Consider the following 15,877-nt stretch of genomic DNA (forward strand, 5'->3'; position numbering starts at 1 on the left):
GTCAATGTCTGGGTTCAGTGTCTGGAGTCAGTGTCGGGGTCAGTGTCTGGGGTCAGTGTCCAGGTCAGTGCCTGGGGTCAGTGTCTGGGTCAGTGTCTGGGGTCAGTGTCGGGATCAGTGTGTTGGTCAGTGTCTGGGGTCAGTGTCTGGGGTCAGTGTCTGGGGTCAGTGCCTTGGAAAGTGCTTGGGGTCGGTGTCCGGGTCAGTCTCTGGATCAGTGCCTGGGGTCAGTGTCTTGGGTCAGTGTGCGGGGTCAGTGTCTGGGGTCAGCGTCCGGGGTCAGTGTCCGGGGTCAGTGTCTGGGATCAGTGTCCGGGTCAGCGTCTGGGGTCAGTGTCTGGGGTCAGTGTCTGGGTCAGTGTCTGGGGTCCGTGTCTGGGGTCAGTGTCTGGGTCAGTGTCTGGGGTCAGTGTCTGAGGTCAGTGTCTGGGTCAGTGTCTGGGGTCAGTGTCTGGGTCAGTGTCTGGGGTCAGTGTCTGAGGTCAGTGTCTGGGTCAGTGTCTGGGGTCAGTGTCTGGGGTTAGTGTCTGGGTCAGTGTCTGGGGTCAGTGTCTGGGATCAGTGTCCGGGTCAGCGTCTGGGGTCAGTGTCTGGGGTCAGTGTCTGTATCAGTGTCCGGGGTCAGTGTCTGGGGTCAGTGTCTGGGGTCAGTGTCTGGGGTCAGTGTCCAGGTCAGTGCCTGGGGTCAGTGTCTGGGGTCAGTGTCTGGGGTCAGTGTCTGGGGTCAGTGTCTGGGGTTAGTGTCTGGGTCAGTGTCTGGGGTCAGTGTCTGGGATCAGTGTCCGGGTCAGCGTCTGGGGTCAGTGTCTGGGGTCAGTGTCTGTATCAGTGTCCGGGGTCAGTGTCTGGGGTCAGTGTCTGGGTCAGTGTCTGGGGTCAGTGTCTGGGTCAGTGTCTGGGTCAGTGTCTGGGGTCAGTGTGGTGTTGGTGGGGGCAGATGTCACTGAGCCTGGTGATGTCAGCGATGATGTGAGGGGCGGAAGTGATGTCACGTGTGGTGCGTGAGGAATTGTGAGGGGCGGAAGTGACATCATCGATCACTCCCCACATACGTTCGAGACACCACCCACGCCCTCCACCTCCTCCATAACCTTCGTTTCTCCGGGCCCCCAATCTTCACCATGGATATCCAATCCCTCTACACCTCCATCCGCCATGACCAGGGCCTCCAAGCCCTCCGTTTTTTCCTCTCCAGACGTCCCCAACAGTACCCTTCCACCAACACTCTCATTCGTTTGGCCGAACTGGTCCTCACCCTTAACAATTTCTCCTTTGAATCCTCCCACTTCCTCCAGACCAAAGGGGTAGCCATGGGCACACGTATGGGCCCCAGCTATGCCTGTCTCTTTGTTGGCTACGTAGAGCAGTTGATCTTCCGTAATTACACCGGCACCACTCCCCACCTCTTCCTCCGCTACATTGATGACTGCATTGGCGCCACCTCGTGCTCCCGCGAGGAGGTTGAGCAATTCATCAACTTCACCAACACATTCCACCCTGACCTTAAATTTACCTGGACCATCTCTGACACCTCCCTCCCCTTCCTGGACCTCTCCATCTCCATCAATGACGACCGACTTGACACTGACATTTTTTACAAACCCACCAACTCCCACAGCTACCTGGATTACACCTCTTCCCACCCTACCTCCTGCAAAAATGCCATCCCGTATTCCCAATTCCTCCGCCTCCGCCGGATCAGGTCCCAGGAGGACCAGTTCCACCACAGAACACACCAGGTGGCCTCCTTCTTTACAGACCGCAATTTCCCTTCCCACGTGGTTAAAGATGCCCTCCAACGCATCTCGTCTACATCCCGCACCTCCGCCCTCAGACCCCACCCCTCCAACGGTAACAAGGACAGAACGCCCCTGGTGCTCACCTTCCACCCTACAAACCTTCGCATCAACCAAATCATCCACCGACATTTCCACCACCTCCAAACAGACCCCACCACCAGGGATATATTTCCATTTCCATCCCCACCCCTTTCCGCCTTCCGCAAAGACCGTTCCCTCCGTGACTACCTGGTCAGGTCCACACCCCCCTACGACCCACCCTCCCATTCTGGCACTTTCCCCTGCCACTGCAGGAACTGTAAAACCTGCGCCCACACCTCCTCCCTCACCTCTATCCAAAGCCCCAAAGGAGCCTTCCACATCCATCAAAGTTTCACCTGCACATCCACTAATATCATTTATTGTATCCGTTGCTCCCAATGCGGTCTCCTCTACATTGGGGAGACTGGGCGCCTCCGAGCAGAACGCTTTAGGGAACATCTCCGAGACACCCGCACCAATCAACCAAACCGCCCCGTGGCCCAACATTTCAACTCCCCCTCCCACTCTGCCGAGGACATGGAGGTCCTGGGTCTCCTTCACCGCCGCTCCCTCACCACCAGACGCCTGGAGGAAGAACGCCTCATCTTCTGCCTCGGAACACTTCAACCCCAGGGCATCAATGTGGACTTCAACAGCTTCCTCATTTCCCCTTCTCCCACCTCACCCTAGTTCTAAACTTCCAGCTCAGTAACTGTCCCCATGACTTGTCCTACCCACCTATCTCCCTTCTGACCTATCCACTCCCCCCTTCCCCCTGACCTATCACCTCCATCTCCACCGCCATTCACCCATTGTACTCTTTGCTACCTTCCCCTACCCTCCTCCCTGACCTGTCACCTTTACCCCCACCTCCATCCACCTATTACACTCTCAGCTACCTTCTCCCCAGCCTCCCCCCCCCCCCCCCACCATTTATCTCTCCATCCTGGAGGCTTCCTGCCTTCATTCCTGATGAAGGGCTTTTTCCCGAAACGTCCGTTCTCCTGCCCCTTGGATGGTGCCCTGACTGATCACAGAGCCTCAAACTATCCTGACGGACCCTGTCTCTGTGCATTAGGGACAGGCAAAGACTCTTGCACCCACTGTATTTGTACTGATGAGCTAAACCAGGCTCTGAGTATCATTGTCCTTGCCCTGAGGTCAGTGAGCTTCTCGGGGAGGGCCACAGGATGTTGATGGCTTCTATGGAAAAGAAAGAAGATGAAATCACGGGAAGGGTTAAAGCCTGAAGACCACCCGGGAATCTGTGTTCTGTGGAAGGCAGGATGGGATAACCATGGTGGAATAGAGTCATCGAGATGTACAGCACGGAAACAGACCCTTCAGTCCAATCCGTATCCCAACCCAATCTAGTCCCACCTGCCAGCACCCGGCCCATATCCCTCCAAACCCTTCCTATTCATATACCCATCCAAATGCCTCTTAAATACTGTAATTGTACCAGCCTCCACCACATCCTCTGGCAGCTCATTCCATACACGTACCACCCTCTGCGTGAAGAAGTTGCCCCTAGGTCTCTTTTATATCTTTCCCCTCTCACCCTAAACCTATACCCTCTAGTTCTGGACTCCCCCACCCCAGGGAAAAGACTTTGTCTATTTATCCTATCCAGGCCCCTCATAATTTTGTAAACCTCTATAAGGTCACCCCTCAGCCTCCGACGTTACAGGGAAAACAGCCCCAGCCTGTTCAGCCTCTCCCTGTAGCTCAGATTCTCCAACCCTGGCAACATCCTTGTAAATCTTTTCTGAACCCTTTCAAGTTTCACAACATCTTTCCGATAGGAAGGAGACCAGAATTGCACACAATATTCCAACAGTGGCCTAACCAATGTCCTGTACAGCTGCAACATGACCTCCCAACTCCTGTACTCAATACTCTGACCAATAAAGGAAGGCATACCAAACACCTCCTTCACTATCCTATCTACCTGTGACTCCACTTTCAAGGAGCTATGAACCTGCACTCCAAGGTCTCTTTGTTCAGCAACACTCCCTAGGACCTTACCATTAAGTGTATAAGTCCTGCTAAGATTTGCTTTCCCAAAATGCAGCACCTCACATTTATCTGAATTAAACTCCATCTGCCACTTCTCAGCCCATTGGCCCATCTGGTCCAGATCCTGTTGTAATCTGAGGTAACCCTCTTCGCTGTCCACTACACCTCCAATATTGGTGTCATCTGCAAACTTACTAACTGTACCTCTTATGCTCACATCCAAATCATTTATGTAAATGACAAAAAGTAGAGGACCCAGCACCGATCCTTGTGGCACTCCACTGGTCACAGGCCTCCAGTCTGAAAAACAACCCTCCACCACCACCCTCTGTCTTCTACCTTTGAGCCAGGTCTGTATCCAAATGGCTAGTTCTCCCTGTATTCCATGAGATCTAACCTTGCTAACCAGTCTCCCATGGGGAACCTTGTCGAAAGCCTTACTGAAGTCCATATAGATCACATCTACTGCTCTGCCCTCATCAATCTTCTTTGTTACTTCTTCAAAAAACTCAATCAAGTTTGTGAGACATGATTTCCCACCCACAAAGCCATGTTGACAATCCCGAATCAGTCCTTGCCTTTCCAAATACATGTACATCCTGTCCCTCAGGATTCCCTCCAACAACTTGCCCACCACCGAGGTCAGGCTCACTGGTCTATAGTTCCCTGGCTTGTCTTTACCACCCTTCTTAAACAGTGGCACCACGTTTGCCAACCTCCAGTCTTCCGGCACCTCACCTGTGACTATCGATGATACAAATATCTCAGCAAGAGGCCCAGCAATCACTTCTCTAGCTTCCCACAGAGTTCTCGGGTACACCTGATCAGGTCCTGGGGATTTATCCACCTTTAACCATTTCAAGACATCCAGCACTTCCTCCTCTGTAATCTGGACATTTTGCAAGATGTCACCATCTATTTCCCTACAGTCTATATCTTCCATATCCTTTTCCACAGTAAATACTGATGCAAAATATTCATTTAGTATCTTCCCCATTTTCTGTGGCTCCACACAAAGGCTGCCTTTCTGATCTTTGAGGGGCCCTATTCTCTCCCTAGTTACCCTTTTGTCCTTAATATATTTGTAAAAACCCTTTGGATTCTCCTTAATTCTATTTGCCAAATCTATCTCATGTCCCCTTTTTGCCCTCTTGATTTCTCTCTTAAGTATATTCCTACTGCCTTTATACTCTTCTAAGGATTCACTCGATCTATCCTGTCTATACCTGACATATGCTTCCTCACTATCTCCCTGGGTCCCCCCCACCTTACTAGTTTAAATCCTCCCGAGCAGTTCCAGCAAATTTCCCTGCCAGTATATTAGTCCCCTTCCAATTGAGGTGCAATCCGTCCTTCTTGTACAGGTCACTTCTACCCCAAAGGAGATTCCAATGATCCAAAAATGTGAATCCTTCTCCCATACACCAGCTCCTCAGACATGTATTAATCTGCCCTATCCTCCTATTCCTGTCCTCACTAGTTTGTAGCACTGGGAGTAATCCAGATATTACTACTCTCGAGGACCTCCTTTTTAAATTCCTGCCTCACTCTCTGTAATTACCCATCAGAATCTCAACCTTTTCCCTTCCTATATCATTGGTTCCAATGTGGACAATGACCTCTTGCTGGCCCCTCTCCCCTGTGAGAACATTCTGCACCCTCTCTGAGACATCTTGCTCCTGGCACCAGGGAAACAACACACCATTCTGCTTTTTCGCTGCTGGCCACAGAAACATCTGTCTGTACCTCGGACTAGAGAGTCCTCTAATTGATCTCTTGGAAGCTGACGTACCCCTCGTTACATTACAGCCAGTCTCAATACCAGAAACTTGGCTGTTCGTGCTACGTTTCCCTGAGAATCCATCACCCCCTACATTTTCCAAAACAGCATATCTGTTTGAAATAGGTACATCCACAAAAGACCCCTGCCCTAGGTGCCTACCTCTCTTACCCTTCCTGGAGTTAACCCATCTATGTGACTGTATCTGAGACTTCCCCCCTTCCTATAACTGCCATCCATCACATACTGTTACTGCTGCAAATTCCTCATCGCTCTATCTGTCTCTCCAACCGATCCACTCGATCTGATAAGATTCGCATCCAACAGCATTTATGGCAGATATAATCCGCAGTAACCCTTAAACTCTCTTTAAACTCTCACATCTGACAAGAAGTATGTATCACTGCAAAGGGCATTTTTGCTCCTTCACAATCTACAGACCCAGAAAATAACACCGTCTTATTCCTCTCCAAAACAATGGTCTTACACCAAGTGACAGAGTAAGGTTAAGGCTGAAAGGTCACTGTGATGAGATGAGATAACACAAGTAATAAAGCAGGTTTCACGGTTAAGTGTTATTCTGACAGGATTGGGACAATAAATATTTGGGACATGACATTAAAATATCTAATTAATAGTTAGTAGAGTCAGCTTGAGACAGGAGACTATTGTAACAGATGGAATAGCTAAATATGACAGGTTAGTCTCAGATGGAAGATCACTGTAGCAGAGTTAGTGATAAATATCTAACCGTGACATTAGAATAACATTAAGTAGAATGTACGACTAAAGAGATCATGGGAACTAACATCACTGGCTTATTGTGTAGCTACAGTGAGGTACTTTGATTAATAAACCAAAAGAGAAAATGTTGGAAAATCTCAGCAGGTCTGGCAGCATCTGGAAGGAGAGAACAGAGCTGACGTTTCGAGTCTAACTGACCCTTTGTCAAAGATTTGATAAAGAGACAATTAGACTCGAAACGTCAGCTCTTTTCTCTCCTTCCAGATGCTGCCAGACCTGCTGAGATTTTCCAGCATTTTCTCTTTTGGTTTTAGATTCCAGCATCCGCAGTAATTTGCTTTTATCCTTTGATTAATATAGTTGGACACAATGATAAGCTAACAGAAACATGATAAAAAAAAGGTATGAAAATCGACAGTCCCTGAGGTTCAGGGGCTTTCGAGAATCTGTTTTCTCAGTGTCACGGTTTATTGTTTGTAAATAAAAGACCTATTTCTTGAAGATCTCTTGGCGTCTCCTGGGCATTCTCTATATTTTCTCCACTACACTGCCAGAGGGAAAATGGTTCTCTCACGTCCCTCTGACCCTTCTGCATTAAGCCAAGCTCTCCACTGGGGAGACTGGTCCCTCCAAGCCTCTCACTATTCTAAACAGGGTTCAGCCTCCTGTGTTTTAGTGAAAACAGCCCTTGCCTATCTCATCTCTCCTTATTGTGGCCATGGACGGCACGGTGACACAGTGGTTAACACTGCTGCCTCACAGCGTCAGAGACCCGGGTTCAATTCCCACCTCAGGCGACTGACTGTGTGGAGTTTGCACATTCTCCCTGTGTCTGCGTGGGTTTCCTCCGGGTGCTCCGGTTTCCTCCCACAGTCTAAAGATGTGCAGGTCAGGTGAATTGGCCATGCTAAATTGCCCGTCGTGTTCAGGGATGTGTAGGTTAGCCTGAGGGGGTGCACGGTTACAGGGAAAAGTAGGTGGGTCTGGGATTGATACTCTTTAGAGAGTGGCTATGGTCAAAGGGTTTGCTTTCACACTGTAGAGACTATCCCCCTGACCAACCAGTCTCCACTACAATCCCCAATCCAGGAATAAATGGCTTTCTTCTGTCTTTCTGTGTTCCATGGTGTATGAGACACTGAGGTGATGTGTCCAGTCCTGTGGGAAGGAGAAGTTTCAGCAATGATCATCTGGGAAAGCTCAGGGTCAGTCTAAACCCATTGGCCAGTGTGGTCATTGATAGGGAGGAGGATGGGGAAGAAGGGAAGTCAATCCAGGCCAGTGTGAGGTTCAGCATTTGGAAAGGGATTTCCAAGCACTAAGAGAAGCTGGAGAGAATTCAGGAAGTGAGGGACTTTGGAGTGTGGGGGTGTCAGGAGTAGATTCGGTGGATGCTCGGTGAGGTATTGAACTGAAGAGCAGGGAGGTAAACAGCTGTTCAGAACACGAGAGGGTTTGGATGGTTATGGACACTTGCTCCTGGATGGATATCACTGCTGGGGAGAGAGAGAGAGAGAGAGTACAGACACGAGGGACAACATTGTTTCAGGGGCTTTATGATTAGATTAGATTAGATTACCTACAGTGTGGAAACAGGCCCTTCGGCCCAACAAGGCCACACCGCCCCGCCGAAGAGCAACCCACCCATACCCCTACATTTACCCCTTACCTAACACTACGGGCAATTTAGCATGGCCAATTCACCTGACCTGCACATCTTTGGACTGTGGGAGGAAACCGGAGCACCCGGAGGAAACCCACGCAGACACGGGGAGAACGTGCAAACTCCACACAGTCAGTCGCCTGAGGCGGGAATTGAACCCGGGTCTCTCACGCTGTGAGGCAGCAGTGCTAACCACTATGTGGATAAAGGGCGTTGGGGGGGTCAAGGGAATGGTGGGTGTTGATTGGTCAGGGGGGTAGTGGGTGTTGATTGGTCAGGGGGAGGGTAGGTGTTGATTGGTCAGAGGGATGGTGGGTGTTGATTGGTCAGAGGGAGGGTAGGTGTTGATTGGTCAGAGGGAGGGTAGGTGTTGATTGGTCAGGCGAAGGGTGGGTGTTGATTGGTCGGGGGAGGGTGGGTGGTGATTGGTCAGGGGGAGGGAGGGTGTTGATTGGTCAGGGGGATAGTGGGTGTTGATTGGTCAGGGGGAGGGTAGGTGTTGATTGGTTGGGGGAGGGTAGGTGTTGATTGGTCAGAGGGATGGTGGGTGTTGATTGGTCAGAGGGAGGGTAGGTGTTGATTGGTCAGGCGAAGGGTGGGTGTTGATTGGTCGGGGGAGGGTGGGTGGTGATTGGTCAGGGGGAGGGAGGGTGTTGATTGGTCAGGGGGATAGTGGGTGTTGATTGGTCAGAGGGAGGGTCGGTGTTGATTGGTCAGGCAAAGGGTGGGTGTTGATTGGTCAGGGGGAGGGTGGGTGGTGATTGGTCAGGGGGAGGGAGGGTGTTGATTGGTCAGGGGGAAGGTGGGTGTTGATTGGTCAGGGGGAGGGTGGGTGTTGATTGGTCAGAGGGATGGTGGGCGTTGATTGGTCAGGGGGAAGGTTGGTGTTGATTGGTCAGAGGGAGGGTGGGTGTTGATTGGTCAGAGGGAGGGTGGGCGTTGATTGGTCGGGGGAAGGTGGGTGTTGATTGGTCAGAGGGATGGTGGGCGTTGATTGGTCAGGGGGAAGGTTGGTGTTGATTGGTCAGAGGGAGGGTGGGTGTTGATTGGTCAGGGGGATGGTGGGTGTTGATTGGTCAGGGGGATAGTGGGTGTTGATTGGTCAGGGGGAGGGTGGGTGTTGATTGGTCAGGGGAAGGGTGGGTGTTGATTGGTCAGAGCGAGGGTGGGTGTTGATTGGTCAGGGGGAGGGTGGGTGTTGATTGGTTAGGGGGATAGTGGGTGTTGATTGGTCAGGGGGAGGGTGGGTGTTGATTGGTCAGGGGAAGGGTGGGTGTTGATTGGTCAGGGGGAGGGTGGCTGTTGATTGGTCAGGGGGAGGGTGGGTGTTGATTGGTCAGGGGGAGAGTGGGTGTTGATTGGTCAGGGGGAGGGTGGGTGTTGATTGGTCAGGGGAGGGTGGGTGTTGATTGGTCAGAGGGAGGGTGGGTGTTGAATGGTCAGGGGAAGGGTGGGTGTTGATTGGTCAGGGGAGAGTGGGTGTTTATTGGTCAGGGGGAGGGTGGGTGTTGATTGGTCAGGGGGAGGGTGGGTGTTGATTGGTCAGAGGGAGGGTGGGTGTTGATTGGTCAGAGGGAGTGTGGGTTTGATTGGTCAGGGGGATGGTGGGTGTTGATTGGTCAGGGAAAGGGTGGGTGTTGATTGGTCAGGGGGAAGGTGGGTGTTGATTGGTCAGAGGGAGGGTGGGTGTTGATTGGTCAGGGGGAGGGTGGGTGTTGATTGGTCAGAGGGAGGGTGGGAGTTGATTGGTCAGAGGGAGGGTGGGTGTTGATTGGTCAGAGGGATGGTGGGTGTTGATTGGTCAGGGGGAGGGTGTGTGTTGATTGGTCAGGGGAAGGGTGGGTGTTGATTGGTCAGGGGGAGGGTGGGTGTTGATTGGTCAGGGGGATAGTGGGTGTTGATTGGTCAGGGGGAGGGTGGGTGTTGATTGGTCAGGGGGAGGGTGGGTGTTGATTGGTCAGAGGGAGTGTGGGTGTTGATTGGTCAGGGGGAGGGTGGGTGTTGATTGGTCAGGGGGATAGTGGTTGTTGATTGGTCAGGGGGAAGGTGGGTGTTGATTGGTCAGAGGGATGGTGGGTGTTGATTGGTCAGGGGGAGGTTGTGTGTTGATTGGTCAGAGGGATGGTGGGTGTTGATTGGTCAGGGGGAGGGTGGGTGTTGATTGGTCAGGGGGAGGGTGGGTGTTGACTGGTCAGGGGGATAGTGGGTGTTGATTGGTCAGGGGGAGGGTGGGTGTTGATTGGTCAGGGGGAGGGTGGCTGTTGATTGGTCAGGGGGAGGGTGGGTGTTGATTGGTCAGGGGGAGGGTGGGTGTTGATTGGTCAGGGGGAGGGTGGGTGTTGATTGGTCAGGGGGAGGGTGGGTGTTGAAGTACAGAATGAATTCCTGGTTGGAATCTCCCATTTCCTGATCCCTCCGTTGATGTACCTGATCCGAAGATGCCTCCGATAGATGCTTCGGTTGCATTGATGTAGCCCAGACTGCGACACACGACATGAGCATCAGCGATATCCCAGTTATCGTCACAGACTGTACCCCATTCCCCATTGTAATAAATCTCCACCCGACCCTCACTGGGTAATCGCCCACCAGTCAGACGCAGCTCTCCATAATCCACACCTAGGGGAAGAAAGACAACAGTCAGATCCCAGGGCACCACATCCCAGGGCACCAGATCCCAGGGCGCCAGATCCCAGGGCACCAGATCCCAGGGCACCAAATCCCAGGGCACCACACCCCAGGGCACCACATCCCATGGCACCAGATCCCAGGGCGCCAGATCCCAGGGCACCAAATCCCAGGGCACCAAATCCCAGGACACCACACCCCAGGGCACCACACCCCAGGGCACCACATCCCATGGCACCACATCCCAGGGCACCACATCCCATGGCACCAGATCCCAGGGCACCAAATCCCATGGCACCAGATCCCATGGCACCAGATCCCAGGGCACCAAATCCCATGGCACCAGATCCCAGGGCACCACACCCCAGGGCACCACATCCCATGGCACCAGATCCCAGGGCACCACATCCCATGGCACCAGATCCCAGGGCACCACACCCCAGGGCACCACACCCCAGGGCACCACACCCCAGGGCACCACACCCCAGGGCACCATATTCACCATTACAAAGCCAGCCCCAGTATTTTCATCAGAAACACACTCTGCTAGACCCAGATTAACTGGATTGAGGAAATCACATCCTGGCATTCAGGGAGATCCAGAAGATCTCCATTCCCATAGGCCCAGACTCAGGAGAAGTTAATCCTGGATGGTGTGATTCCGAACGGCCAGTGCATGGGATTGGATTCAGGAGATCGGGATTGGAAACCAAGAGGAGGATGAACACTGTGTAAACACCGACTAGAGTGTACCGTGATTTGGGCGTACCGTGATTGGGGCATACCGGGATTGGGGCGTACCGTGATTGGGGCGTAATGAGATTGGGGCGTACCGTGATTGGAGCGTACCGTGATTGGGGAGGACCGTGATTGGGGCGTACCGTGATTGGGGTGTACCATCATTGGGGAGTACTATGATTGGGCCGTACCGTGATTTGGGCGTACCGTGATTGGGGCGTACCGTGATTGGGGCGTACCGTGATTGGAGCGTACCGTGATTGGGGCGTACCGTGATTGGGGCGTACCGTGATTGGAGCGTACCGTGATTGGGACGTACCGTGATTGGGGCGTAATGTGATTGGGTTGTACCGTGATTGGGGTGTACCGTGATTGGAGCGTACCGTGATTGAGGCGTACCGTGATTGGGGCGTAATGTGATTGGGGCGTACCGTGATTGGGACGTACCGTGATTGGGGCGTACCGGGATTGGGGCGTACCGTGATTGGGGCATACCGTGATTGGGGCATACCGTGATTGGACCGTACCGTGATTGGAGCGTAATGTGATTGGGACGTACGGTGATTGGGGCGAAATGTGATTGGGGCGTAATGTGATTGGGACGTACCGTGATTGGGGCGTACCGTGATTGGAGCGTACCGTGATTGAGGCGTACCGTGATTGGGGCGTAATGTGATTGGGGCGTAATGTGATTGGGACGTACCGTGATTGGGGCGTACCGTGATTGGAGCGTACCGTGATTGGGACGTACCGTGATTGGGGCGTAATGTGATTGGGGCGTACCGTGATTGGGGCGTACCGTGATTGGAGCGTACCGTGATTGGGGCGTACCGTGATTGGGGCGTACCGTGATTGGGGCGTACAGTGATTGGACCGTACCGTGATTGGGGCATACCGTGATTGGTACGTACCGTGATTGGGGCGTACCGTGATTGGGGCGTACCGTGATTGGAGCGTACCGTGATTGGGGCGTACCGTGATTGGGGCGTACCGTGATTGGGCCGTACCGTGATTGGAGCTGACCGTGATTGGAGCGTACCGTGATTGGTACGTACCGTGATTGGGGCGTACCGTGATTGGGGCGTACCGTGATTGGGGCATACCGTGATTGGGGCGTATCGTGATTGGGGCGTACCGTGATTGGGCCGTACCGTGATTGGAGCTGACCGTGATTGGGGTGTACCGTGATTGGTACGTACCGTGATTGGGGCGTACCGTGATTGGGGCGTACCGTGATTGGGGCATACCGTGATTGGTACGTACCGTGATTGGGGCGTACCGTGATTGGGGCGTACCGTGATTGGGCAGTACCGTGATTGGGGCGTACCGAGATTGGGGCGTATCGTGATTGGGGCGTACTGTGATTGGGCCGTACCGTGATTGGAGCTGACCGTGATTGGGGCGTACCGTGATTGGTACGTACCGTGATTGGGGCGTAATGTGATTGGGGCGTACCGTGATTGGGCCGTACCGTGATTGGAGCTGACCGTGATTGGGGCGTACAGTGATTGGGACGTACCGTGATTGGGGCGTACCGGGATTGGGGCGTACCGTGATTGGGGCATACCGTGATTGGGGCGAACCGGGATTGGGGCGTACCATGATTGGGGCATACCGTGATTGGACCGTACCGTGATTGGGGCGTACCGTGATTGGGGCGTACCGGGATTGGGGCGTACCGTGATTGGGGCATACCGTGATTGGACCGTACCGTGATTGGGGCGTAATGTGATTGGGACGTACGGTGATTGGGGCGAAAAGTGATTGGGGCGTAATGTGATTGGGACGTACCGTGATTGGGGCGTAATGTGATTGGGGCGTACCGTGATTGGGGCGTAATGTGATTGGGACGTACCGTGATTGGGGCGTAATGTGATTGGGGCGTACCGTGATTGGGGCGTACAGTGATTGGAGCGTAATGTGATTGGGACGTACCGTGATTGGGGCGTAATGTGATTGGGGCATACCGTGATTGGACCGTACCGTGATTGGAGCGTAATGTGATTGGGACGTACGGTGATTGGGGCGAAATGTGATTGGGGCGTAATGTGATTGGGACGTACCGTGATTGGGGCGTACCGTGATTGGAGCGTACCGTGATTGAGGCGTAATGTGATTGGGGCGTACCGTGATTGGGACGTACCGTGATTGGGGCGTAATGTGATTGGGGCGTACCCTGATTGGGGCGTACCGTGATTGGAGCGTACCGTGATTGGGGCGTACCGTGATTGGGGCGTACCGTGATTGGGGCGTACAGTGATTGGACCGTACCGTGATTGGGGCATACCGTGATTGGGGCGTATCGTGATTGGGGCGTACCGTGATTGGGGCGTACCGTGATTGGAGCGTACCGTGATTGGGGCGTACCGTGATTGGGGCGTACCGTGATTGGGCCGTACCGTGATTGGAGCTGACCGTGATTGGAGCGTACCGTGATTGGTACGTACCGTGATTGGGGCGTACCGTGATTGGGGCGTACCGTGATTGGGGCGTACCGTGATTGGGGCGTATCGTGATTGGGGCGTACCGTGATTGGGCCGTACCGTGATTGGAGCTGACCGTGATTGGGGTGTACCGTGATTGGTACGTACCGTGATTGGGGCGTACCGTGATTGGGGCGTACCGTGATTGGGGCATACCGTGATTGGTACGTACCGTGATTGGGGCGTACCGTGATTGGGGCGTACCGTGATTGGGCAGTACCGTGATTGGGGCGTACCGAGATTGGGGCGTATCGTGATTGGGGCGTACCGTGATTGGGCCGTACCGTGATTGGAGCTGACCGTGATTGGGGCGTACCGTGATTGGTACGTACCGTGATTGGGGCGTAATGTGATTGGGGCGTACCGTGATTGGGCCGTACCGTGATTGGAGCTGACCGTGATTGGGGCGTACAGTGATTGGGACGTACCGTGATTGGGGCGTACCGGGATTGGGGCGTACCGTGATTGGGGCATACCGTGATTGGGGCGAACCGGGATTGGGGCGTACCATGATTGGGGCATACCGTGATTGGACCGTACCGTGATTGGGGCGTACCGTGATTGGGGCGTACCGGGATTGGGGCGTACCGTGATTGGGGCATACCGTGATTGGACCGTACCGTGATTGGGGCGTAATGTGATTGGGACGTACGGTGATTGGGGCGAAAAGTGATTGGGGCGTAATGTGATTGGGACGTAATGTGATTGGGACGTACCGTGATTGGGGCGTAATGTGATTGGGGCGTACCGTGATTGGGGCGTAATGTGATTGGGGCGTAATGTGATTGGAGCGTAATGTGATTGGGGCGTAATGTGATTGGAGCGTAATGTGATTGGGGCGTACCGTGATTGGGGCGTAATGTGATTGGGGCGTAATGTGATTGGGACGTACCGTGATTGGGGCGTAATGTGATTGGGGCGTACCGTGATTGGGGCGTACCGTGATTGGAGCGTAATGTGATTGGGACGTACCGTGATTGGGGCGTAATGTGATTGGGGCGTAATGTGATTGGGACGTACCGTGATTGGGGCGTAATGTGATTGGGGCGTAATGTGATTGGGACGTACCGTGATTGGGGCGTAATGTGATTGGGGCGTACCGTGATTGGGGCGTACCGTGATTGGAGCGTACCGTGATTGAGGCGTACCGTGATTGGGGCGTAATGTGATTGGGGCGTACCGTGATTGGGACGTACCGTGATTGGGGCGTAATGTGATTGGGGCGTACCGTGATTGGGGCGTACCGTGATTGGAGCGTACCGTGATTGGGGCGTACCGTGATTGGGGCGTACCGTGATTGGGGCGTACAGTGATTGGACCGTACCGTGATTGGGGCATACCGTGATTGGGGCGTATCGTGATTGGGGCGTACCGTGATTGGAGCGTACCGTGATTGGGGCGTAATGAGATTGGGGCGTACCGTGATTGGAGCGTACCGTGATTGGGGTGGACCGTGATTGGGGCGCACCGTGATTGGGGTGTACCGTCATTGGGGAGTACTATGATTGGGCCGTACCGTGATTGGGACGTACCGTGATTGGGGCGTAATGTGATTGGGTTGTACCGTGATTGGGGTGTACCGTGATTGGAGCGTACCGGGATTGAGGCGTACCGTGATTGGGGCGTAATATGATTGGAACGTACCGTGATTGGGACGTACCGTGATTGGGGCGTACCGGGATTGGGGCGTACCGTGATTGGGGCATACCGTGATTGGGGCATACCGTGATTGGACCGTACCGTGATTGGGGCGTAATGTGATTGGGACGTACGGTGATTGGGGCGAAATGTGATTGGAGCGTACCGTGATTGGAGCGTACCGTGATTGAGGCGTACCGTGATTGGGGCGTAATGTGATTGGGGCGTACCGTGATTGGGGCGTACCGTGATTGGGACGTACCGTGATTGGGGCGTACCGTGATTGGGGCATACCGTGATTGGGGCGTATCGTGATTGGGGCGTACCGTGATTGGGCCGTACCGTGATTGGAGCTGACCGTGAT

At 53.6% G+C, this 15,877-nt stretch overlaps 1 protein-coding gene across 1 annotated transcript in view; it reads right to left on the reverse strand.

Moving 5' to 3' along the window:
• Nucleotides 1-15,877, reverse strand: part of LOC140480722 (galectin-3-binding protein-like) — a 146,584-nt gene that overhangs the window by 62,667 nt on the left and 68,040 nt on the right. The window contains exon 2 of the mRNA XM_072575994.1: nucleotides 10,454-10,645. Coding sequence (XP_072432095.1) covers nucleotides 10,454-10,645 — 192 coding nt within the window. The remainder of the gene's footprint in view (nucleotides 1-10,453; nucleotides 10,646-15,877) is intronic.

This window comes from Chiloscyllium punctatum, chromosome 1 (assembly GCF_047496795.1).
Source record: "Chiloscyllium punctatum isolate Juve2018m chromosome 1, sChiPun1.3, whole genome shotgun sequence".
Taxonomy (NCBI): Eukaryota; Metazoa; Chordata; class Chondrichthyes; order Orectolobiformes; family Hemiscylliidae; genus Chiloscyllium; species Chiloscyllium punctatum.